Below are 27712 nucleotides of genomic sequence, written 5' to 3'. Positions count from 1 at the left end.
AAAGCAACTAGAGCCAAGACTAGAGGTTAAAGTAGCCTCACTTTCAACAAGGCCAAAACCCTTGTTAAAGGGACAGTCTAGTCCAAAAAAAACTTTCATGATTCAGATAGGGCATGTAATTTTAAACAAATTTTCCAATTTACTTTTATCCCCAATTTTTCTTTGTTCTCTTGGTATTCTTAGTTGAAAGCTTAAAGGGACATTATAGACTCATTTTTTCTTTGCATAAATGTTTTGTAGATGATCTATTTATATAGCCCATTAAGTTTAAAAAAAAAAAAAAATGTTTAGTTTTGCTTATTTTTAAATAACATTGCTCAGATTTTCAGACTCCTAACCAAGCCCCAAAGTTTTATGTGAATACCGCCAGCTACCTTCTCCAGCTTGCTCCTGTTTGTGTAAAGGGTCTTTTCATATGCAAAAGAAGGGGGAGGGGGGAGTGTCTTATTTCCCACTTGCAGTGGGTTTTCCAGCTACCTTTTCAACAAAGCTAAACTGAAAGCTTCTAAGTAAGTTTTTAAACAGTTTTATACTGGATTTTTATATCAGTATCTGTGTACCTTATTCTTTATAGTAGTGTCTATTACATGCAGTTATATGAAAATGAGTGTATACTGTCCCTTTAACCTAGGAGGTTCATATGCTAATTTCTTAGACCTTGAAAGCCGCCTCTTAAGAATGCATTTTAACAGGTTTTTCACCACTAGAGGGTGTTAGTTCATGTTTTTCATATAGATAACACTGTGCTCATGCACATGAAGTTACCTGGGAGCCATCACTGATTGGCTAAACTGCAAGTCTGTCAAAAGAACTGAAATAAAGGGTCAGTTTGCAGAGGCTTAGATACAAGATAATCACAGAGGTAAAACATATATAAATATAACTGTGTTGGTTATGCAAAACTGGGGAATGGGTAAAAAAGGGATTATGTATCTTTTAAAACAATAACAATTCTGGTGTAGACTGTCCCTTTAATAAATGTTTGTTGTGAATGAGCCTTATGAATGAGTTTAAAAGATATTGATGATCAACACAAATAGTACATCTGTCAAGGAATTTGGTCCTTCAGAGTCAGCAGTACAGTTCCAAAGTGTCAGACATGCCTACGATCACATGAATCCCAGTGAAATATAATGGATACTAGTCCTAAAGCCAGTTTACACGGGCCATTTTTTGCAGTACAGCGGTCCCACCTCTTGCTCTCTCTCTCTCCATCCCTCTCTTTTCCTCCGTCTCTCTCCATCCCTCTCTTTTGCTCCATCCCTCTTTTGTGCACTGCTAAACTATCATACAAGATAACAGCTAAGTAGACTAGAAGAAAGCTGTGGGCGGAGCTTGGCTGCCATTTTGGGCTGCTAATAAACTATCATTTAAAGTTTCATGTACTACTTACAAGCTCATATGTGGAATCTGTTGCAAGATGTTGTCTGGTAAGTAACAATAAGTAATAAATAATAAGTATTGGGACTAGACTGTCCTTTAAACAATGTTCCAGTTTACTTCTTTGAATGTAGGGAAGAGTATTGATACAAGTCTCAGCCTTCACACTTGTGACGAATATCACATGGTCTCCCAAGCTGCACATGCTTCCTTACAAGAGCATGGACAAAAGGTGTGTAGTATAACAGCGCTCACAGCAAAAAAAGGGAGAAAATTAAATTAATCTTCAATGATTTTTCACAAATTTCATACAAAATTAAATAAATTTATTAAAATAAATTATTATTAAAATGTGACCGGTCACAGTGTATAAGAATATGCTAATACAGTGTTTTTCAACCAGTGTGCCGTGAGAGATCCTCAGATGTGCCGCGGCAGACTGACAACAGTGCGGGGGTGTCTCTCTTTCAAATTTTGAAATATTGGGAGGTATGCGACAGGCTCATCAGGCATCATTTACAACCAGTCTATATCTTAAGTCATTTTATATATATATATATATATATATATATATATATATATATATATATTTTTATAATAGTGGTGGTATTAATTGTTATAGATTTTTATAGACATAATTTTATAGATATGATTTGTACTTTTATCCATTGGTTATGTTTAACATGGTTTAGAATGGAGTTTCCATTTTAAGTATTCTCAGTTTTAAGTATTCTCAGTTTGGTAATATGTTTAGCTTGATTGTATGGAAGTTGTGTTGTCTGAATTTGAATATTAGAGATTCCAGTAATATGGGACTGGTATTAGATGTTTCGAAAATGGCTATGTGAAGAATGAACATGTGTGGCTACCGTTTTTTTTCCCCCCCAGGAAATACGTACCTGCTGAAAAGGAATTGGAGCAACAGCGAATCACCTGTATAGAGAGAGTATTTAAGGACAGAGGATGCAGGAAGTGGTATCTTGATAAAGACCCTGAAAGGGGTTGAAACGCGTAGAGGACTTTCCTGCCATTTACTGTGGGCTGTTTGACATTTGCAGCTAAGCTGAACTCTGCGTACCCTGGTGTACTGAAGTGCAGAGGATCGTCTGGATACATCCGTGGAAATTACTTGCGCAAGTAGTCACCTAGGATCCGGGAACCGGGTGACGTCACTCACGGAAATTTGAACGCCAGGAACCGAAGGAGAAGCCGTAGTGTCGGGTCAGGTGAGGAGGCCGACAAGTAGACACTTAGAGGAGGTAAGAGAGCCTCCCAGCTCAATTCAGTACCATTGACTGTTCCAATCACTAATACAGCGGTAAGGGAATGAGATAAATCACTTTGATCTGTAGCCATAGTGAAAATAAGCTACTGAAGGTGAAGCGAGGACGCTGACATCCGGGGACACACATATTAGTAACTTGTGTTGGATAACTGCAGATAATTTAGCCCAATTTAGCCCGAAACTATAAGAATCTAAGTTGGGGATCCCCATAAGAGAAAGTATCAGCTGGACACTTGTGATACTGGCAACTATATAGTTTGTTATGTACTATAAGATTCTGAGAGATTGTAATGTTGAATGAGCAGTGTGAATGTTTATCTGGTAACAACACATATATGTTTTAGCTGTTTATGAGATTTTTTATCTGAATTTTGAATTTTAACCTTTGATGGGTTTTAGTTATACTCTGAGTGTTTTTTATTGATTAAAATTGCTATTTCATTTTATACTAGTATTGGTTCATTTATCTACAAAGTGATACCACATATCTATAAATTCGACTGCTTTTTAGCGCCTTCTATACCTATTGCATTACTAATTTATATCTTTTGAATTGTCTAGGGAGGAGACAATTACCATAGTTAGGCATAGTAGGATTGGTCTAGCGCTGTACCCTATCTTTCTTTGTTATATCATTTACAACCATGACATTGACATTCATTCACAGACAATCATTATGATTGTAAATGAATGTCAATATGTCATGTATAGTTTGTAGGAGGCATGGCAGCATAGTACAGTGTATATATATATATATATATATATATATATATATATATATATATATACATACACTGTATATATGCTGTATTAGGCTACAATGTAGGATTTTGTAAAATGTAAAAAAGTGTGCCACGGCAAAAAAAAGTTGAAAATCACTGTGCCAATAGATTCTCCACAGAATGTCTTTTAGAAAAAGTTTAGTGGGCCGATGTGTTACTCTTACTTTACTAATAAGTATCACCTCTTTTCAGTTTGCTAAGTTTGTTCAAATGTATCCAAGCTTTCGATAACTCCATTTAATTGTTAAACAGATGTTACAAGCGGTGTGGCTCAGTTTGATCCCATTATTTTACCTGCTTGTGGGAGCAGGATTGTATAAGAGCCAACGGGTATAGATCTGTGCAACTTTTATTTGTATATTTATAATTCCTGACAAGAGCTTTAATATTATGGCAGCTCCTTGTCTAGAGATCTGGCATTGAATTTAGGCCTATCTTTGTTGTTTGTTTTTTAACTTAAAGAGACAAAGTCAAAATGAAACTATCATGATTCAGAGAACATCCAATTTTAAACAATGCTGTTAAAGAGCATACCTAGGTAGGCTGCACATATTTGCCTCTTGTTATTGGCTCATCCAATGCATTAAACTAGCTCCCAGTAGTGCATTGATGCTACTAAGCCTATTCTTCGACAAACAATCCACAAAAAAAAAGGATCACATTTGATAATAGTAAATTGGAAAGTTTCATGTCCCTTTAAGATGCCTTTAAAAGTGAAAAGTTATGACATTTCTAATGTAACAAATTATGAAATAAAAATTGAAAAACTTCACTCCCTAACAAGCACAAGAAAAAGACAGTACCTCTTAGAAACAAACTCTTAAGATTAACAAAATATTGTTAATTTGAAAGCTATGGCAGGAGGAGCTAATGAAAATATTTTTTTAAGTTTCCATTAAAGGGACAGTCTACTCCAAAAAATATTATTGTTTAAAAAGAAAGATAAAGCCTTTACTATCCATTATACTTTTATAACTTTTAAAACTCTAAATCTCTGCGTGCAGGCCACCTTTAGTGCATTTTATTAGGTTTTTACAACAAGACAGTGCTAGGTAACGTGTGTCATACAGAGAATACTCTGCTCATTCCTGTGGAGTAACAAATGAGTCTGCACCGATTGGCTAAAGTGCAAGTCTGTAGATAGCATTGTGATAAGGGGGCAGTTTGCAGAGGCTTAGACACAAGGTAATTACAGAGGTAAAAATAATATATATTAATATAGCCGTGTTTGTTATGCTAAACTGGTAAAAGGGATTATCTATCTTTCAAACTATACAAAATTCTTGAGTAGAGACTGTCCCTTTAGATTATGTCCACACTGCTGATGACTATTCAGAAGATTTTATCTGGTCCTCCAATTCTTCAAACTTTGTCTGAAAAAAAATGTTTTTTGTTGTTTTAACATAATTTGATATAATTATATTTACATTAAAGAACAAAATGTGTACAGTAGAATAAATGGAACAGATTATTAGTTGAGATCCTGTACAAATTTGTCTTGATATGTGCTTGTTATGCAGATATTGGCACATGCCAAAACTATGGTGAGTACCTATCTGAAGTAGTGCTCATTTAAAGTGTTATAGAAAAGTGTCCCCTGATGTGAAAAGAATGGACACCCCTGGTTTGACATTTTGCATCAGATAAATAAATTACTGTTTATTTCTTAAAATGAATCAGATATTCTATTAACTGAGCAATATGAAAAAAATATATACTTTTTAATCCAAGTAACTTTATACACAATTACCATTTGGCTTCATCATAGACATAACTAAACAGAGTTCCCAAACAAGCACTTAAATGATCTTCCCTAAATATTTGTCTATGCAATTAAAGGCACAGTACAACATAATGTTATGTTCTAGTCTACTGTGTGTGTATGTATAACACATACCCAGCACACATCTGAGCCTCTGCAAATAATCCTGAGAAGCTCAGTGCAGTGAACGCTTCCAACAAATAAAGGAACTTTCAGCATGAAGTATTTTATGCTTCATGACTGAAAGCCCCCTTTATTTGTTCCACTGGTAAATCCTACTGTTTAAAAAATGCTAGGATTTACCATCACTTTAAGCTACAACTTTTGAATGCTTAGCTTATAAAATTAATAAAAAAAATATATTATAAGCTGAAAAGGAAACAAAAATTAAAATAAACCCTAAACGTGAAAGTATTTGGACCTTGGAGAAAGCCCTTGTCCTGCTCCTTGGAAGTAGAGAAGTGAAGGCCTGACAGCTGGATACCTCACCTTCGCTCCTGGGAATATGATTCCATGGGTCTGAGGGTGTGACAATTAGCTGGCAGCCCAGACCAATGACACCCCAAGAAAACAAAGTGTAGGATCATACTCACAGGAAGCAAGTTCTTTCATGACATGTCTGGAGTTTATACATTGTGCAAACACTACTGCCATCTAGTGTTCAACATTGTATAAAATGGTTAAACGTTTCTAGTGCTCCAGACACATGGAGGCTATATACTAATTACTTAGGCAAGCTATTTAACAAAGAATACCATGAGAACAAAATGTGACAGATTAATGGGAAATTTAAGGGGGGAAAAGTTCTGAATAACGAGCACAAATCTTTGTCACAGGGAGAGCTACTGTCTGTCAAGTATTCTGGCAGTTAGTACGGATGCTATTTTCACTGAAATCAGGCTGCTTTCGTTTTGAATTGGCCCCAGATACGGTATAATTCATATTAGAATATACTATGAACACCAGAATGGTAGATACTGGTATAATTTTATACAATGTGTCCCAATAAAGGTTATTTGCCCAGGAAACGTATTCAAAAGTCTTCATAGACTTGTTATTGCCAACATTTTTTATGTTTATAATTTATACAACACAAGAATATATTATAGTCATTGTAAAATGTGTGCCATAGACATATTCCTAAATATTATGCTATTTTAGAGGACATTAAATTTATTCTAAGCATAATTATTAAACATTACCTTGATATTTAACAAATATGCAAAATACAAAGTATATGCCCCCTAAAACGATATGATATTTAATAAGCGTGTGCACTTTCATTATAGAAAATGCAACGCCAAAAATAATTTTTGAGGCTGGCTCCTGAACTTGAAAGAAATTTGGCAAGTGCTGCCTTAACATCTTAAAGGGACAGTAAACTTAAATAATAATGTTACATAATTATCCTAGCGACACCTTAAATAACGAAAGCAATGTGAGAAATGTAACCCCCCACAGATATACTTACCTTCCGTTCCTCACCTGCCTCTTCTGATTCTGTGTTTTTTTTCAAAAGTGCATCACGGGCATGCTGTTAAATATAGTACGCTTCCACACTGGCTACTACAGATGCAGGAGCGTGCTACATTCAGTTCAATGCCACGATCGGCTGCAATGTGATAACACAGCGCACCCGTAAAGCACCTAAGAGGAGGGGGAATCATAAGAGGCTGGTGAGGAGTAGAGGTTAAGTATACATTTGAGGGGTTAAATCTCTCAGAACGCTTTCCTTTTTGAAGGTGTCAGTAGAGTGTTACATAATTCTGCAAATAGTGCAGAATTATGTAAAATTGTTTAATGTTTACTGTCCCTTTAACTGCTCAGCCATTTCCAGCCCTGTGCTGAGCTGTTTTAGAGTCTGCTAACATTTACCCTACTGTAGGACATTATTTAGTGAGAAACCCACACATACTGTATATTCCTGTTCGAAGCAGACCCAGCAGTTTTAGAGGGCTTCTATGCTTTAAAACAAGGGTTCTTGGGGGTCCTTTTTGAAAGCCTATTATAAGCGCCAAGAGATCCCCCATATTAATATTATACATATATATATATATATATATATATATATATATATATATATATATATATATATATATATATATATATATATATATATATATATATATATATATCACGCACCTAAAATCAGCTAACACATTTAAAAAACATACCCCTTATAAAGCCAAAGTTGAATAAGCTTTGCCGCCACCCGTCCGCTCACGTCTTCCTGTTTGGAGCAATGACGTCCCTCAGACACTAACGTCCCTAGCGTGATGACGCATGGCACAACGTCGTTATAGTAACGTCTGTTATGCTAAGCGGCAGAGCGCCTGACTACACGAAGGATCCATGCTGCGGCAATGCGCATGCGCGGAACGTGCCTGCTCACAGGACGCTTAGGTAGTCTAGGACAACCAGTAGTAAATAAACATAAAATAGCCGACGGTACTCTGAAACTTATATACAACAGGTATAGACGGGTGGTGGCAGATCATCATAAATGACAGATGCCCAATCAGCATGCTCACTCTCCATGGAGTATTATTAGAAACTCCGATCCGATCAACCTGTAGCACACCACTGTGTAAAGCATAAACATTCTGTCTCAAGTATCAGGTCTATGTACCATCTATGCCGAGAGGTGGCAACAGAGTTAGGAGACTCTTACAATTAGAAAGTAGGTGGATCCACAGACTGGACACTCTGGCTCCAAAGGGCCTGAATACGTCACTGGATTTCAGCCCATTCTACTAACTTGTACTGCCCATTTTTGGAATACTCACTTGGGTCTATTGGACTTACATTTTTCCTCAGCTGGGTGCTCACTGTGTGGGAAAGTTTCTAATAATACTCCATGGAGACGTGTTGCTCCTGGATGTTGCTTATGATCTAATGTTGGCTGTTAGATTAAAACTGACAATATCGCCATTTGTTGTGGTACCCGATGTATTCCTTATCCCTTATGTAAGAATCATTTAATTATTCATTTTTGCTAACTTGTCATCTGCTGTATCTGTCTTCATATTAATAGGTCTCAGTTGCCTGTTTCTCAGCACGTTTGGATGTGTGGGGTGAGTGTTTGTCACTCAAAAATCTTTTTGTTATGATCCGTTAGCTGATCTGACTGACATGGCTACACAGTGAGCGTGCTGATTGGGCATCTGTCATTTATGATGATCTGCCACCACCCGTCTATACCTGTTGTATATAAGTTTCGGAGTACTGTCGGCTATTTTATGTTTATTTACTACTGGTTGCCCTTGACTACCTAAGCGTCCTGTGAGCAGGCACGTTCCACGCATGCACATTGCCGCAGCATGGATCCTTCATGTAGTCAGACTCTCTGCCACTTAGCATAACAAACGTTACTATGACAACGTCGTGCCATGCGTCATCACGCTAGGGACGTTAACATGTCTGCGTGACGTCATTGCTCCAAACAGGAAGACGTGAGTGGACGGGTGGCGGCAAAGCTTATTCAACTTTGGCTTTATAAGGGGTATGTTTTTAAATGTGTGTTAGCTGATTTTAGGTGCGTGATTGCATTATTATTGATGCTGTGTGACATTTGACAAAGGCACGATTTGGTGCCGAAACGTTATGTCTTTCACTTTTAATATGGATCAATAAAGTTTATACTTTTACTATAAAGACCAATGAGTGCCTGCATTTTTGGATGACTTGGATGATGTACAGCAGTGCACCGTGGCATTTCTATCACTGGTGAGATTGTGCTGTCCTATCTGGAGATGGAGAGATATATATATATATATATATATATATATATATATATATATATATATATATATATATATATATATATATATATATACACACACACATATATACACACACACATATATACACACACACATATATACACACACACATATATACAGGGAGTGCAGAATTATTAGGCAAATGAGTATTTTGACCACATCATCCTCTTTATGCATGCTGTCTTACTCCAAGCTGTATAGGCTCGAAAGCCTACTACCAATTAAGCATATTAGGTGATGTGCATCTCTGTAATGAGAAGGGATGTGGTCTAATGACATCAACACCCTATATCAGGTGTGCATAATTATTAGGCAACTTCCTTTCCTTTGGCAAAATGGGTCAAAAGAAGGACTTGACAGGCTCAGAAAAGTCAAAAATAGTGAGATATCTTGCAGAGGGATGCAGCACTCTTAAAATTGCAAAGCTTCTGAAGCGTGATCATCGAACAATCAAGCGTTTCATTCAAAATAGTCAAAAGGGTCGCAAGAAGCGTGTGGAAAAACCAAGGCGCAAAATAACTGCCCATGAACTGAGAAAAGTCAAGCGTGCAGCTGCCAAGATGCCACCAGTTTGGCCATATTTCAGAGCTGCAACATCACTGGAGTGCCCAAAAGCACAAGGTGTGCAATACTCAGAGACATGGCCAAGGTAAGAAAGGCTGAAAGACGACCACCACTGAACAAGACACACAAGCTGAAACGTCAAGACTGGGCCAAGAAATATCTCAAGACTGATTTTTCTAAGGTTTTATGGACTGATGAAATGAGAGTGAGTCTTGATGGGCCAGATGGATGGGCCCGTGGCTGGATTGGTAAAGGGCAGAGAGCTCCAGTCCGACTCAGACGCCAGCAAGGTGGAGGTGGAGTACTGGTTTGGGCTGGTATCATCAAAGATGAGCTTGTGGGGCCTTTTCGGGTTGAGGATGGAGTCAAGCTCAACTCCCAGTCCTACTGCCAGTTTCTGGAAGACACCTTCTTCAAGCAGTGGTACAGGAAGAAGTCTGCATCCTTCAAGAAAAACATGATTTTCATGCAGGACAATGCTCCATCACACGCGTCCAAGTACTCCACAGCGTGGCTGGCAAGAAAGGGTATAAAAGAAGAAAATCTAATGACATGGCCTCCTTGTTCACCTGATCTGAACCCCATTGAGAACCTGTGGTCCATCATCAAATGTGAGATTTACAAGGAGGGAAAACAGTACACCTCTCTGAACAGTGTCTGGGAGGCTGTGGTTGCTGCTGCACGCAATGTTGATGGTGAACAGATCAAAACACTGACAGAATCCATGGATGGCAGGCTTTTGAGTGTCCTTGCAAAGAAAGGTGGCTATATTGGTCACTGATTTGTTTTTGAATGTCAGAAATGTATATTTGTGAACGTTGAGATATTATATTGGTTTCACTGGTAAAAATAAATAATTGAAATGGGTATATATTTGTTTTTTGTTAAGTTGCCTAATAATTATGCACAGTAATAGTCACCTGCACACACAGATATCCCCCTAAAATAGCTATAACTAAAAACAAACTAAAAACTACTTCCAAAACTATTCAGCTTTGATATTAATGAGTTTTTTGGGTTCATTGAGAACATGGTTGTTGTTCAATAATAAAATTAATCCTCAAAAATACAACTTGCCTAATAATTCTGCACTCCCTGTATATACATACATACATACACATATCACATATACACACATACACATATATATATATATATATGTGTGTATATATATATATATATATATATATATATTATATATATATATATATATATATATATATATATATATATATATATATATATATATATGTGTGTGTGTGCGTTTGTGTGTGTTATATGTTATAATTAAAGTTAGACAATGGTGTGTGTTTTTTCTAAACTGAATAGCTAAATAAGAAAGGGTCATCCTCATAATTCAGGGCTTGTGGGTATATTTATATAACTTTGATTTGCACACAGGGGGTCCCATAAGCCTCTACTCAAATTACCTATTACCTCAGTGCTCGCATGGCAAGTAAAACATAAAAGTGCTTTTTTTAAAGTGCTTATGGGCTTTATAATGGGGGTGCCTATGCCTTTTTGATGTCTATTATAAGAATAAGTGCATTTAAAATGTGTGTGTTTTTTTATTACAATGTGTATTAAATTTCACATACCCAAGACACACACCATTGGAAGTAGCAGGCAATTGCCTTTCAAACGGTGGGTCTTGGGTGTTTCTATGGCTTAAAGGGACACTGAACCCAATTTTTTTCTTTCATGATTCAGATAGCACATGCAATTTTAAGCAACTTTCTAATTTACTTCTATTATCATTTTTCTTTGGTCTCTTGCTATCTTTATTTGAAAAAGAAGGCATCTAAGCTAAGGAGCCAGCAAATTGTTGGTTCAGACCATGGACAGCACTTGTTTATAGGTGATGTCCAAATAAAAGCTAAATTGACACCATATATAGAAAGCAATCTGATAGTTGCTGGTGATTTTAATTTAATAGCTCAACTTCCATTAGATAGATGGCCGCTCAAGACGAGAGGGATGGGTCGAGAAAAATGTAATATCACTCGCTTTAGAAAATTCAGGAACGCGCTAAATCTAAAGGATGTTTGGCGAATCCAGAGCTAAAAGGTTATACATGTAAGTCCAACACGTACAAATCGCTATCACGGATAGACTATATATTAATAAACTAAAGGCTCATAGGGATTGTTCAGGCAGACATAAACATGATTACTATTTCAGATCATGCTCCAATATCATTATCCCTATCAATTGGTTCTTCCAGAAAAAATCACCCCACATATCCTTTCCCAAAATATTTATACTCAAATCTTAAATTTCAGAATTGGTTAATAGATTCTTGGAAAAAAGTATGAATGTTTTAATAAGAATTCAGTTAAAAGCTCTGAGACATACTGGGAGGCCTCGAAGGCAGTACTTTGTGGCGAAATAAAAGCATACTTACATAAGCTATGGAAAAAAAACAGCTCAGGGAGGGACAGTTAACAAACCAGCTATCAAATGCTTATAACACCTATTTACATATAGCTTTGCCGTCTAATTGGCAGAGTTATGCCAATGCAAAAAAAGAAAGATATATTCCTTCAACAAAAAGCTGCCAGCACACTTGCTAGGGTCAATGCAAGATTATATAAGTACGGGGGAAAGATAGGTAAAAACTTAGCTAATCTAGTTAAACAAAATCGGGGCTCTAATTATATAGCTGCAATATCAGTTAACGGCAGAAGGTTAACACAGTCTAAGGATATAAGCGAAAAATTTCTAGAATATTATACTCAAATTTTTTTATCTAAGGATATTAATGAAGCTAATAAAAAAGCTTTTTGGAATACATGTAGGCTTCCTACATTGGATGTGGATGCATGCAAGTCTATGTGCGCACCAATTAATAGAGAGGAAGTCACTCAGGCAATAAAAGGAAGTAGGCTTAATAAAGTTGCAGGTCCGGATACATTTCCGGCAGAATACTATAAAATTCTTATACAGCAAATAACGGATCCTTTATGCAAATTGTTTAATGCATATTACTTGCAAGGACATGCTATTTCGAGTAACTTTAGTGCTTCCTTAATAGTGTTAATCTTAAAGAAGGGCAAGGATGCGGAAAACTTAGACTCCTATCGTCCCATATCCTTACTCAACGCTGACTATAAACTATTAACAAGCATTTTGGCGACTAGATTACAAAAAATTTTGGACAAGCTAATTCATCCAGATCAAACTGGTTTTTTAAAGGGTAGGTCCCTTTTTTCAAACTTAAGGAAATTATTATTAACAACAGAATATTATAATATCAGAAAGAAATCACACAGAGTCGACAGGGAGGATAAGGCAATCATTGCTCTTGACGCCGAAAAGGCATTTGATTCCATAATTTCGGATCACTTATTTACCACAGTAGAACAATTTGGAATTAGGGGTGCCTTCCTCTCCTTCATACAAGCATTATATGATAAACCAAGGTCCGCCTTAATAGTGAATGGTAGGAGTACAGAATGTTTCCAATTGGCGCGGGGTACCCGACAAGGGTGCCCACTTTCCCCATTACTATTTAACCTCTGCATTGAACCCTTGGCTATAGTATTACACAACTCCATTAAGGGGGTTAAACTTGGGGAGATAGATATTCAAATCTCCTTATATGTAGACGATCTGATTGAGTTTATTGGATAGATTCGGATCATTCTCAGGTTATGCAATAAATTCAAAAAAATCAGATCTTGTGGTTAAACAGGTCCAGAGAATCTCTGGCGGCATTGCCCTTTAAGGAGGTCAAAATGGTAAAATATTTGGGCATTAATGTAACAAATTGCCCGGAAGAGTGGTATTGAGTCAATGTTGCTGGTGTAATTAAGAAAATCTTAGAGGATGTCTCTAGATGGACATCCTTTACATTAACATTAGCTGCTAAAACAAACCTAATAAAAATGATCGCACTGCCCAAACTCCTGTATATAATGCAGAACATCCCACTTTTCCTCCGAAAAGGAGATATAAAAATATTAAACGATTTTTATGGGGAAAAGCTAAGCATAAGTTATCTCTAAAAAGACTAAATCAACCAAATGAAAAGGCAGGCTTTGCCCTCCCTTCAATTACTATAATCTGGCCTGTTTGATGAAGATAGTCCCAGACTGGCTATTAGACAAGGGACAGTTAGCGCTTAAAGATATAAAAAATAGTTTTTTCAAACCTTACACTTTAAAAGCTGTAATACATATGAGGCAAAAAGATTGGCCTCCTCTACTTAAAGGATTACTTTCTGTTATAATTTTTAAGCTAAACAACTAACATATTAAAGTTAATAAACATTAATTAAAACCTACTGACCTATATTTTCTCCAAAACGAAGTTTCATAACGTTCTAAAAGTTCTCTTTTATTTGCTGATGATGTCACGTTATCCTGCCCACTATTTTCAGCACTGCGTGTTCAAAATACTTAAACCAATAACTTTGCGTTTAAAGCGCCATTTTGAAACCTAGGTATTGTAAACGGATTGGTACAGAGCAAAGGATACCCATGGAGTGGGTTTGGAAAACAATTACATTTGCAGACAAGATTTCTGATATACGGTAGAGATATGTTAATGAAATGCTATTGATAAAAAGCGTATTTGGGGTAGTTAGTTAGTAACAGGCATAGAAAATATTTACTTACAGTGGCCCTTTAAAGAGATGCATACATTTAAATATTCTATCATAGCCTGCCAAAAACTATGTTCGGCTGTCGGTGCTAATTTCTAGTGTTCTAAATATTTGCCAATACAAAATAATCCAGTCTTCCCCGCAGGCTCTGACACCGAAATTTTCAAGAGGTGGAAGGCAGAGGGTCTAGTGTATTTTGTACAATGTATTGATTTGGATAGACAAGTTATACATACATTTGGTTACCTAAAAGAAAAATATAATCTCCTTAATCGTGACATGTTTGGATACTTTCAAATTAGGCACTTTCTCAATACCACAGCACTTGAAGACTTTAACACAAACTGGGAAACTTTAAATAAAGCCCTGATCTGTTGCCAGATAGGCAAAGCATCCATATCACGATGGTACAGCTTATTATTGGTTAAAGAAGGACTATATGGTATGGAACGGCTTTGCGAAAGATGGTCACTAGACATTCCTCAAATAGAGCTTAAGACAATTCAAGAAAGTGTTGTTAGGGCTTGGTCAGCGACTCCCTTGCTATCCTGGCGCGAATCTCACCTTAGACTAATTAATAGGACATACATCACCCCAGAGAAGTTAGGGAAGTGGAATAAAATGCAAAGGTATGAATGTGCACGCTGCTGTCACCCAAACGCTAACTTGATTCACTGTATTTGGGCATGCCCCAAAGTTAAACAGTTTTGGGGAAAAGTTTCATTTTGGCTCTCAAAAATATTAAAGTCCAAAATCCTCCTGAATATGGAGGAAATTATCTTTTTAAGGGAATATGAAGGAAGGGAGGAAAATATAAAATTTATTAATTTTGTAATCCTATGTGCCAGAAATATTTTCTCCTCTTAGAAATCTAATAGAAGCCCTATGTTTACCACCCTTCTGAACATGCTAAATTCCAAATTAATTTATGAACAATATGAAACTCAGATATCTTCTGAAAGAGAAATTGATCATTTTTTTAGGAAATGGGGAGAGTATATTTTCTCCAATCCACTAAAAGTTCAAAGAAGTCTCATTGAACCTTTTAAACACTCTGAATGGATTCAGAATGCAGTATTGAGGAGAAATTGGTAGTGGAGTAATCGTATAACGTCTGGTGGTCCCACTCTGTCGGTGGTGCGGGGAAGAGACCCCCCCCCCCCTTATGTGTGGCTTTTTTTTTTTATTTACCTTTATTTTTCTCTCTTTTTCCCAGTCTTATTTTTACGTTTTTCCTATTGGTCACTATATGTGAAAAAACTCTGAGGTACAGGGTTCTAGACTTTATGTACAATAACCATTCTAAAAATTATAAGTGGATTAGGTTGTTGATTTTGGTATAAGCACTTCGTACAGTTTTGATGCTAGCCCATGTCGTATAAGTGGTTGATATTATTGTTCATTATGAAGTTTTTGTGTTATTGTTTGATTGTCTTACAGATGTATATTTGAACCTGCTCCTCAATAAAATAAAAAAATAAAAATAAAAAATTGGTGCTGTCCAATCAGCAAGGACAACCCAGGTTGTTCACCAAAAATGGGCCGGCATCTAAACTTACATTCTTTCTTTTCAAATAAACATACCAAGAGAATGAAGAAAATTTGATAATAGGAATAAATTAGAAAGTTGCTTAAAATTGCATACTCTATCTGAATCACGAAAGAAAAAATTTGGGTTCAGTGTCCCTTTAAGAGAGACGATATTGAAGGTTTTGAATATTTAGCCCTCCATCCAGCTCTCTTATGAAACCCAAAATTGTTCTTTCATGATTCAGATAGAGAATACAATTTTAAACAACTTTAAAATGTACTTCTATTATTTAATTTGCTTCCTTCTCTTGTTATTTACTGAAAGGTTTATCTAGGCAAGTTCAGGACCAGCAGAGAACCTAGGTTCTAGCTGTTGATTGGTGGCTGCATATATATATTGATTGAGATTGGCTCATCCATGTGTTCAGTTAGAAACCAGTAGTGCATTGCTGCTCCTTCAACAAATGAAACCAAGAGAATGAAACTAGGGTTGTACCTATACCATTTTTTTAAGACCGAGTACAAGTACCGATACTTTTTTCAAATTCTCTCCGATACCAATTCCTGATAGTTTTTTTATGTCATATGACAGTTTACCAAGCACAATACAGACTAATGATTTAAGATCGCTTCTTTATAATTATGAACTGTATCTGAAAAGACATTTTGAAATAATAAGAGTTTTATGTGCTTGTTGTCACAAAGTTCACAGAACATGTTTATAAATAAAAATATTACAATAAAATATATTAATAATGACAACAATAAATAACAGCTGCAACAGCTGGGACTGGAAAGCTACAATTTAAAGGGGTGATTACTGGATGCAATTGGGTTGTAGGGTGCCTATATAACTAATCAATCTGACATTTGTACTTAATACAAAGTAATATAATTTAATTCTGAAAATAATATTGGGGAAGAAGTATCCCAGTTATCCCCTTTGAGAAAAATGGGGCATTTGCATTCTATTGATTCAACAGAAAATAGGGCTGATCTTCATATTTTTCCAGGGCTGCTTTTTGTTCCCAGTCCAGCCCTGGCTAAGGATGTTCCTCAGAGTACAGTATGTTTTGATCATAATTGTGCAAGATGAGAACTAGCAGTATAACAGGCAATCTAGCAATTAGAATATTTTTTCAAAAAAGTTAGTGGCAAGGAACAGAAGCATCTCTGCATGTTCAGCTATAAGTCTGTTTATGCTATCAGTCAGGACGTTTGACGCTAAGCTGAACAGTCTTTCACTTTTCACACTACTGCATGGGTCAGAAAGATATTTTGGGCCATTAAATCTCAGTTTATTAACTGCCCAGTAGTTCAGGGGTTTGTCTGAATGAGGTACAGTGATCTCTCCCAGGTAAGCTTCCAGCTGTAAAGTAGCAGCTTTTGGAGCACTGCTCTGACGTACAATAATACAAATAACAGCAATTTGTATTGGCAGAACAGAAGTGAGCCATTTTTAGTTAAGTCTCCACTCCAGCTTAAAATGAAATGGTAACATGCAGTTTGAAAAACGCCACAAGATGGTGCATGGTTAGTATCGGTGCATTTGCACGAGTACAAGTACTCATGCAAATACTTGGTATCTGCACTGATACAGATACTAGTATCTGTATCGGTGCAACCCTAAATGAAACAGATTAGATAATAGAAGTAAATTAGATAAAATTGTATTCTCTATCTGAATCATGAAAGAAAAATGTTGGGTTTAATGTACCTTTAAAGGGCCATGATACCCAAATGTTGAAACACTTGTAAGTGATGCAGCATAGCTGTAAAAAGCTGACTAGAAAATATCACCTCAACATCTATATGTAAAAAATAAAGATATTTACCTCAAAATGTCTAAGTATTCACACCCCATTGTAAAGGACTTCAAGCAGCAAATCAGTATGCCTGTCTCAGGACCTGCAAGGGAGCGTGCCTCATGCACTCATGTTATTTCCCTATTCAGTTTAAGGAAGTTTACTATGAAATCTCACGAGAGTTAAAGTGAAGGTAAAGTTAGGTTAATTAACTATTGTATTTATGTACCTTTTACTTATTCAAATACAGTCGCTAGGTTTGTTTTTTAAACTAATGTATTTATTTCGGTATATTTTTAACTTGATTTCTCATACCGTTCCCTGCAGAATCTCCTCCCATCCTCCATTTCCTGGTTTGTGATGCTGTGACGTATAGAGCGGTCCCACCCGCTCTATACGTGTCTAGTAAGCTCGTGCACATCGAGCATGGAGGAACTGCGCATGCGAATATTTTGTTGCCGTTCTTGATGAGATGGGCTTTCACTGCTTGCCCAAAAATTTCTTTGTGCGCATGCGCGAAACGAGGACGCGCTCGCTTGGCCGCAAAGAACAAGAGAAGGCTACGCATGCGCATACTGTACTAAACATGCTGACGTCAATTGACGGCCGCCTAACGGCCAGACAATCAATTGGCTCTTCAAACAACGTGATCGTTGTACAGAAAAAAAACAAAAAAACGGGTTGATTTACTGGGAGCCGGATCGATGAGAATAATCTAAGAATTCTAAATTTATATTGAGGTATAAAAATAATCATGAATGAAACTACTATTATTTTGCATTGAAATATTGAATTATTTAATACAGTATGTTTTACTTTACCTTCACTTTAAGTAAAATCTCATGAGATCACAGTAAGAGAGTCCATGACTTTGCTGATGCCTATTGGCTGCTGTTCATTTGTTCCTTTTTTTTTTACCTGCAGCTGAACAGTAACTGAAAGACAGCGTTTTACACAGCACTTACTCTGGTGAACTGAGGAAATTGTGAGGTAAAATATCTTCCTTTTTTATATAGAGATTCTCAGGTGCTATTTTCCGGTCAGCTTTTTATATTTATGCTGCATCACTTTCAACTAAAATAGCATATGAGTATTATGTCCCTTTACGCTCCTAGCTGCTGCCTGTACTTCTGGATCTCCGGGGCTGGTGACATCACCTTGCCCATGAGTGGTGATGTTACCCCCGGGTTTTCAAGGAGATGCTGGCTACTTGGCCACCTCGTTTGTGAGGGTAAGTGCGGGAAATAGGGGGGGGGGGGCGTTCTAAAAGCGCCCCCTTCTCCTAAGATGACAATATGTAGTCAACATCCACACTAAAGACATAGTGTGGATGATGACCACGTGTTGTACACACTTAAAGGGTTAAAGGCAGTTAGCAATACAAAATACAAATAAGGGATAAGTGAGTTCCCAGAGCCTAACCAATTTAATGATAAACCCTGATTGAAGCAATTCACGCTAAAGCTAAGCTACTTAGACCAGGTGCTCGCCTTTCCTCCCATCTACCTTTTTGGCGTGCTTCAGTATCAGCACACTGAGGAGACTCACCACATGACCGCTAGAGAAGGAAAAGGGTAATAGCATCGCAGTACGTATTTCAGGCTGATCCCCACCCTTGATCACTAGCTTACTGCCCCTGAAACATATTAACCCTTTTATAGTCACATTCAGATCACTTTCTTAAAGAAACTAGCCCTTTTTTTCTTAAAGGTACAACATTGTTTAGTTTGTTACAAAATGCATTACATATTTACACATGTTCATTTGTCATTAGGAATTATGTTTCCAATATTGACACCAAATTATGTTACTTTGTTAGTGAGAAATTGTTGACAGATGGTTGGTGGGGTTTAATAAAGTAAATTTATATATGTCTGAATTTAACCCTGTGGATATCTATTGTCTTAAATATCCAATACACCTCATTTTCATAGAGCAGTCTCTCCCTATTGCCCCCTCTTGTCTCCAGGAAAGCCAAAATAAATGGAAACATTATTGCACGTTCCATGTTGCCACCTAAAAACAGGAACCCTTTCTGGCTTTCCAGGAGACAAGGCTGCTTTAAGTGTAGAGGCAGAAGATGCAATACATGTAAATTTGTCAAAGGAGGAGAAACTTTTGAATCTGCAGCTACAGGTACCATTTATTAAATTAAACATCCAATTAACTGCAATACTACCCATGTAGTTTATCTTCTCAAATGCACAGCTTGCAAAAAACAGTATGTAGGTAGAAGCAAAAGGTTTATGAAAGGTAGATTATTGAAACATTTGAGATCCATTAAGGATCCTGAATCTGAGACCCCAGTTGGAAGACATTTTGGACACAAGTTTATTGCATATACACTTATACAGGGTATTAATTTTATACCCATACAGACTAGAGGTGATAAGGAGAGACTGCTGGATAGAAGTGAGGTATATTAGATATTGTATTTAGACACCAGATATCCATAGGGTTTAAATTCACAGGTGGATATAAATAAACCTCACCAATGATCTGTCAGCAGTTTCTCGCTAATAAGTAACATTAATTGGTGTCAATATTTGTAACATAATTCCTAATGAAACATGAACATGTGTAAATATGTTGTTATAGATTTTGTAACTGAAACTAAACAATGTACCTTTAACAAAAATAGGAGTAATCTCTTAATAGAAAGTGATCTGAATGTGGCTATATAAGGGTTAATATGTTGCAGGGGCAGTGAGCCATTACCCTTTGCCTAAAGCATTGTGCTACTTTTTATTTCTCTATATTATTCCTTAGGGGCTTTTTATATTTGTGATGTAACTTTTCAACTGGAAATATATAAAAGCTTCTGCTTTCTATTGTGCGAGATAATATAAAGTGCAAGGTACATCTGTCAAAAGCAAGTAACATCACAGATCTGTGAAAACTCACTGCTTCTATCACAGGATGCAACAATATGCTTGCTACAGGATGGCGGCTCCCAGTGTAGACACCTCGCTTTACCAATTGGCTTCTGTAGTGGGTTATAGAAAGACTTTAAAGGGACATGAAAGCCAAAAAAATTATTTCATGATTCAGCTAGAGAATTCCAGTTTCCTTGCTGCGTTCTCATATTATTCTTTGTTGAAGAGATACCTAAATAGGCACTAGGAACATGCCTGAAGCACTACATGACAGGAAATAGTACAGCCATCTAGTGCTCCTGCTAATGTATACCATTGTTGCAAAATTGCTGCCATAAACTGCTGCAGACACGTGCACACTCCTGAGCTTACATCCCTGCTTTTCAAAAAAGGGTAACAAGAAAACAAAAACAATTTGATAATAGAAGTAAACTGGAAAGTTGTTTAAAATGATATGCTACCTGAATCGTGATTTTTTTTGGGGGGGAGGTTTATGTCCCTTTACAGAGAGCTGCAGGTACAGAAGCAACACTAGCATGGTGAGTAGTAACCATGTTACTATAGTTGTACCCAGGAGTTTATTATCCCTTAATAAAACCTTTTAACATACAACAAAATATTTCCATGATTCTTTATGTACCCATCCTTTAAATATCATGAAGTTCAATCTGAAAATCATTGCTTAAATTTTATATACTAGATAACAGTTGGATAATTGAATTGATTACCAAATGATTATATAGATTTAAAGGGACAGGAAACCCCAAATTTTTCTTTCATGATTTGGATAGAACATGCAATTTGAAGCAAATTTGATAATAGAAGTAAATTGGAAAGTTAATTGTCTTGTTATCCTTTGCTGAACGAACCACATTGCTCCACTGACAGCTAGTTGAACACATCCAGTTAGCCAATCACAAGAGACAAATGTGTGCAGGCACCAATCAGCAACCAGCTCCCACTAGTGCAGGATATGTGTGTATTCATTTTCAAAGGAGATACTAAGAAAACAAAGCACATTTGAAAATAGAAGTGAATTTAACCTTTTAAAGCCGTTATGACGTTCTATTCCGTCATAATTAGACTGGGCTTTAAAGCCGTTATGACGGAATAGAACGTCATAGCTAACGGCTGTCCTGAAGCCTTCTGTGCTTCAAGGATTTAATCGCGGTCTGGAGGGCGTTCCTAGGATTGTAGGGACGCCCCCCAGATGCGATCCAATAATTGAAATCTCGAGATCGTATGCACGATCGCGTAGTTTCAATTTGTCTACATTGGAACAGTTGTTCAGATGTAGGCACTTTAACCCTGTCACGAAAAAGGTTAAAAGTGTTATAAAAATTGCATGCTCTAACCAAATCATGCACCTTTCATTTTGACATTCCTATCACTTTAACACCTTATTTTCTGAAAGCATTTGACATTTAGACCCTTTGAGAAGCCTGTTTAAAGGGACAGTCAACCCGAAAACCGTTTTGTTATACATATAAACTTCCCATGGCTCATCATTTACCAATGTAGCCCAGTTTTCTAATATATAGTGTTTTTCAGTAAAATCACATACTGTTCGCACCGCCGCCGTTTCAAAATGTCCGTTAAGCCCCATCCCTTTTTTATCATCAGTGACATCAGCATGTTCTTGTGATTTGTGTAATTTTTCTATCCTACTCGTAACCGGCTTTTGCGCATGTGCAATGCACCTGTTGTATTGAACGTTGGGTACATTACTACTGTTTATTATCCACTTGATTTAATGCCAATACATTTGCTCACTTGCTGTGGCTAGAGTTTTATTGTTATATATGAACTGTGCTTAATGTACCTAACGTTCAATACAATAGGTGCATTGCGCATGCGCAAAAGCTGGTTACGAGTAGCATAAAAAAATTACAAATCACAAGAACATGTCACTGTTGACAAAAAAGGGGAGGGGTTTAACGGACATTTTGAAACGGTGGTGGGGCGAACAGTAAGTGATTTAACTGACAAACACTATATATTAGAAAACTGGGCTACATTGGTAAATGATGATCCATGGAAAGTTTATAGGTAAAACAAAACGGTTTTCGGGTTGACTGTCCCTTTAAAGGGACACTGGCCTCTGAAATGTAAATCAATAGCTCCCAACACTTGTGGCTGAGAATGAGGTACCCAGGAGGTTGAAAGGAGCCTGTCACCATTTTGTGGGTGGAGCCATGCTGGGAGGGGAGTGATCATGGGTGGTTAGTGGGCGAGATTGTGTTTCTGGGGGGTCTGTGGGTAGTGCTCAGGGAAATTATGTAAATAGGGGCAAAGCTCAGAATCAGGGCCTGTCCCTTTCAAATAGGGGAAGGTCTGTGTAAATCATGTCTGTAGGGTGAAACTGAAATCCCTCTGAATATTACTACTGTGCAATGGTGACAGAATGCGATACATATTGACAAACATGCACCTGGAATAACTTCTCATGTGTAGCACAGTACAGACTGTCAACTTGTGTGTATTAAATAGATACTAAGGTTAAAGTTTTCTTTAAGCATTTTGTTTACATCTATAGTAATCATTTATTATTACACACCAATTTATTTTTTAATAAATGTATATGCATATAAAACCAAAAATACTCTCTAACCCTATCATAATTATATAGAAATGTAATAGTCCGCTTTAAATAGATGTAGAACCCTTTGCAGCAACATATCTTTTATAACCATTTCAGTATTAAAGTATGCACGATAAATTATTATTATTATTATTAACAGTAATTTAGAAACTTCTTTCACTCATAATTAGTATTAATTACAAACGTGTTGGGGACCAGGACCTACTGGTCTGTATCTTATCAGAATAATATTTTGGAGCTGTCGTACTAAAGATAAGCTATAGAGAAAATAAATAACCAGGGTCAGGATTCTTATTGAATTGCAAACTGAAAAAAAGAAATGAAATAAGTATGAAGTGTAAGAAAACACAGAATGTGAGGGGTCAAGAAGTTTCAGTGAGGAAAGATTAAGCTAAAAATAATGAGAGGAAAATATAGGGAGGCAAGTGTCAGAGTAGCTTAGTGAGACACAAACGGTAAATGAAAAAATGGCACAGGAAAAAAAAGGCCAGAGGGGAGTGACGGACGAGGAAGGAACTGTCAAGACGAAGGGAACAAGAGACAGAAGTGTGGCCGAGAGGCCAAATGGTTAAGGACGTGTAGTGTAAGGAAGCAGTAAATGTAAGGATGATGAAGGGAACTGGGGCCAGATGCGCCGTCGGGACATACTGTGTCGGAGAATAAAATAAAGGGAGAGGAAATGCCAGAATGAGAAGGCGCAGTAATGAAACAAATGCGGCGCTGAGTGCAGATTAATGTTTTGTGCACCTAGTAATACGTGGCGGCCATAACAGTAATAAGAGACCAGAATGAATGAATAGCGCGGAGCAAGCAGTAAAACCGGTAGGCCCTGCGTGATCAGCAGGGCCAGGCATTGTGAGGCAGCGGAACTGAGAGTGGTAGCGAGGAGCTGATGGGAATTAGATATAAGGAGAAAACATAAGGGTAGCACAGTTTAAAAAATGCTAACAGTTCTTTAATGACGTTACCTAGAAAACAGACCCACCCTATCCGAAAAACACAAACCTGTACAAACCGCCATGTTCTCCGCCGCCCTGGACCGGAGCCCACGCACTAAGTTGACGTCAGCGCGTAGAAAAGAAACACCGATTACCAACCTCAGGCCGAAATGAGTCGTCACTTCCTTTTCCAGCAAGACCCAATAGATATTTGTTGCAGACTACAAATGAGCTTATGAGAATCGAAACAGCGCGCATTATATTTGAATTTGCAAGGGGAATTAGCTCAAATGGTAGAGCGCTCGCTTAGCATGCGAGAGGTAGCGGGATCGATGCCCGCATTCTCCAGGATAATTTTATTTCTATTATTTTGAAAAATAAATGTGTATAATATTCAACACACGTAGTATGCTTGCCAGTTAATTTAAATGCTGCTTATATACGTTATTTTTTACAATTATTACACAATTGCTTATTCAGTATATATGTACAATATTCTTTTGCATCGTATCAAAATAAAGTATATTTATACGTTACAATAAAATAGAATGTAAAGTGTACCGCAGCGTTTATTTTAGAATTACAGATACCTGTAAAGCATAAAAATGCTCTGGAGAATGCGGGCATCGATCCCGCTACCTCTCGCATGCTAAGCGAGCGCTCTACCATTTGAGCTAATTCCCCTTACTGCTCTATCTTTCCACCTTTTTACTTTGTTATAAATCATTTTAATGTATCTTACAAGAGCAAAGCAGAGAAAAGAAAGTAATTCCCATGGATATGTTTGATATATTTTGCAAAGTGTTGTCCTTTTTCTTGCCATTACATTTTATTACAAACACTCCTCCTACTTATGCTATGTGCGCGATGCACAGCATTGTTTTTACAGATAGTAATAGAATCACTAAAACATTTAGAATTAGACTCGCTAAAACCTTCAAATGAATAAAGAAATGACGAAAAATCACTCCAGTATGGCTGGGGAATTAGCTCAAATGGTAGAGCGCTCGCTTAGCATGCGAGAGGTAGCGGGATCGATGCCCGCATTCTCCAATTGTTTTTTTAGTCCAATAGTGAACTCCTTAATGCTAAAATAAATGTTTTCCATAAAAATGTTAGCTTATTATTGTTTATAGTGCAATGATTAATTTATCCAGGTGTTTATTTATTCAAGATATATATCTATTTAATTAGTCTCCTGGGCACTTTACAACAAATAATCTTTTATATCATATTAACTTTTAGTAAACCATTGTTTTGATCACAAACAGAATATAAACCAGAAAAAAAGTTACGAAACCGTTATCATATTAACTTGTATTTAAATAAACACTGAGAAGAAACAAAGTAAACGGCATAATACGTACACAAATAAATATAAAGGAAGAGGAGGACATCTATTGCAAATATATAATTAATAATCAATTACTCGTCTTTCTAAAACTATGAAGATATATTGGTGCAGATTAGTGTAACATTCATTAATATTCTAAAACTATGAAGATATATTGGTGCAGATTAGTGTAACATTCATTAATACAATTTTAAAAGTATTTGGAGAATGCGGGCATCGATCCCGCTACCTCTCGCATGCTAAGCGAGCGCTCTACCATTTGAGCTAATTCCCCTTCTACAAATAGGAGTTACCACTTATTTTTTGAAATCCTAAAAATATCATGAATAAAAGAATGAGTGAGAGATTGTATGAATAAAAGAAGAAATCCTACGGTGCCAGTTTGATTAAGTTAATAACAGTTCTAAATTCTTTGCTTGACCATATAATATTATTGTAATTGCAAACCACATAAAATACTGAATTTAGTCAGAGAAATCAGCTTTTTGTGATTTACCTATTGGGGAGTCAACTCTGGAGCTTAACATACTCAAAAACAAAATTGTACTTTAATGAAAAATTCAATGTAGATAATATGTAGCATTGTCATTCGCAGTGTTGAAACGTTTTTATTTTTTATTTTTTTGCTTTAAAATAAAGAAATAGAGTTGCACAAAATTTGAATGACTTTGGGCTAGATTACGAGTCGAGCGCAATATTGCGCTTAGGTGAGTGCGATATTTGCGCTCCACTCAGGAATACCTGTGCACATAATCAGCTAGATTACGAGTTTTCAGCGCTATAGGGAAATTAACGACAGCCTCAAAAGCGGTGTTATTTCACCTCCCTATAGCGCTGCTATTACAGGTTTACAAAAAGTCGGCTTGTACGGGCGATATGGTGGCGTTGAGCTCCATACCGTACCCAAATACAAGCGCTGCTTTGAGGTGCTCGTGCACGATTTCCCCATAGACATCAATGGGGAGAGCCGGCAAAAAAGAAGCCTTACACCTGCGATTGCGGAAACAAAAGCTCCGTAACGCAGCACCATTGATGTCTATGGGGAAAGAAAAAGTTATGTTTAAACCTAACACCCTAGCATATAAACCACGTCTAAACACCCCTAATCCTCCGCCCCCGACATCACAGCCACCTACATACAGTTATTAACCCCTAATCTTCCGTCCTTAACATCGCCACCACCTAAATAAAACTATTAACCCCTAAGCTGCCGCTCCCGATATCACCTCCATCTACATACAGTTATTAACCCCTAATCTGCCGCCCTTAACATCGCCGCCACCTACATTACAGTTATTAACCCCTAATCTGCCACCCCCAATGTCTCCGCCACTATACTAAAGTTATTAACCCCTAAACCTCTGGCCTCCAACATCACTAACACTAAATAAATATATTAACCCATAAACCTAACCCTAACCCTAACGTAACCCTAAGCCTAAATCTAACCCTAACACCCCCTAACTTAAATATAATTAAAATAAATCTAAATAAACCTTACAATTATTATCTAAATAATTCCTATTTAAAACTAAATACATACAGTATCTCACAAAAGTGGGTACACCCCTCACATTTTTGTAAATATTTTATTATATCTTTTCATGTGACAACACTGAAGAAATTACACTTTGCTACAATGTGTTACAAGGTCTCAGTTGTGAATGGGCAGGTGTGTTAAATTTGGTGTTATCACTTTCACACTGGTCACTGGAAGTTCAACATGGCACCTCATGGCAAAGAACTTTCTGAGGATCTGAAAAAAAGAATTGTTGCTCTACATAAAGAGGGCCTAGGCTATAAGAAAATTGCCAAGACCCTGAAACTTAGCGCTGCAGCAAGGAGGGCAAGACCATACAGAGGCTTCACAGGACAGGTTCCACTCAGAACAGGCCTCGCCATGGTCGACCAAAGAAGTTGAGTGCATGTGCTCAGCGTCATATCCAGAGGTTGTCTTTGGGAAATAGACGTATGAGTGCTGCCAGCATTGCTGCAGAGGTCGAAGGGGTGGGGGGGTCAGCCTGCAAGTGGAACCATGTCCTGTGGTCCGATGAGACCAAGATACACTTATTTGGTTCAGATAATGTCAAGCGTGTGTGGCGGCAACCAGGTGAGGAGTACAAAGACAAGTGTGTCTTGCCTACAGTCAAGCATGGTGGTGGGAGTGTCATTGTCCGGGCCTGCATGAGTGCTGCTGGCACTTGGGAGCTACAGTTCATTGCGCGAACCATGAATGCCAACATGTACTGTGACATACTGAATCAAAGCATGATCCCCTCCCGTTCGGAGACTGGGCCGCAGGGCAGTATTCCAACATGATAACGACCCCAAACACACCTCCAAGATGACCACTGCGTTGCTAAAGAAGCTGAGGGTAAAGGTGATGGACTGGTCGAGCATGTCTCCAGACCTAAACCCTATTGAGCATCTGTGGGGCATCCTCAAA

The 27712-nt window shown here is 37.2% G+C and overlaps 1 protein-coding gene and 4 non-coding genes across 5 annotated transcripts in view; 2 read left to right on the top strand and 3 right to left on the bottom strand.

The window, feature by feature from the left end:
- Positions 1-24087, bottom strand: part of UBE2V2 (ubiquitin conjugating enzyme E2 V2) — a 47427-nt gene extending 23340 nt beyond the window's left edge. Inside the window, exon 1 of the mRNA XM_053715030.1 lies at positions 23980-24087. Within this exon, the coding sequence (XP_053571005.1) occupies positions 23980-23995 (16 nt within the window). The 5' untranslated portion in view covers positions 23996-24087. The remainder of the gene's footprint in view (positions 1-23979) is intronic.
- Positions 24088-24187: 100 nt separating this feature from the next.
- Positions 24188-24260, top strand: TRNAA-AGC (transfer RNA alanine (anticodon AGC)). The gene has a single exon. It is a non-coding gene; the product is annotated as a tRNA-Ala (tRNA).
- Positions 24261-24523: 263 nt separating this feature from the next.
- On the bottom strand, positions 24524-24596 carry TRNAA-AGC (transfer RNA alanine (anticodon AGC)). The gene has a single exon. It is a non-coding gene; the product is annotated as a tRNA-Ala (tRNA).
- A 296-nt stretch (positions 24597-24892) lies between these two features.
- On the top strand, positions 24893-24965 carry TRNAA-AGC (transfer RNA alanine (anticodon AGC)). The gene has a single exon. It is a non-coding gene; the product is annotated as a tRNA-Ala (tRNA).
- Positions 24966-25467: 502 nt separating this feature from the next.
- On the bottom strand, positions 25468-25540 carry TRNAA-AGC (transfer RNA alanine (anticodon AGC)). Its single transcript has one exon. It is a non-coding gene; the product is annotated as a tRNA-Ala (tRNA).
- Positions 25541-27712: the final 2172 nt, after the last annotated feature.

The sequence above is a fragment of the Bombina bombina genome, chromosome 5 (assembly GCF_027579735.1).
Source record: "Bombina bombina isolate aBomBom1 chromosome 5, aBomBom1.pri, whole genome shotgun sequence".
Lineage (NCBI taxonomy): Eukaryota > Metazoa > Chordata > Amphibia > Anura > Bombinatoridae > Bombina > Bombina bombina.
The sequence above is the reverse complement of the archived record's forward strand: the minus strand, read 5'-3'. Positions and strand labels throughout refer to the sequence as shown.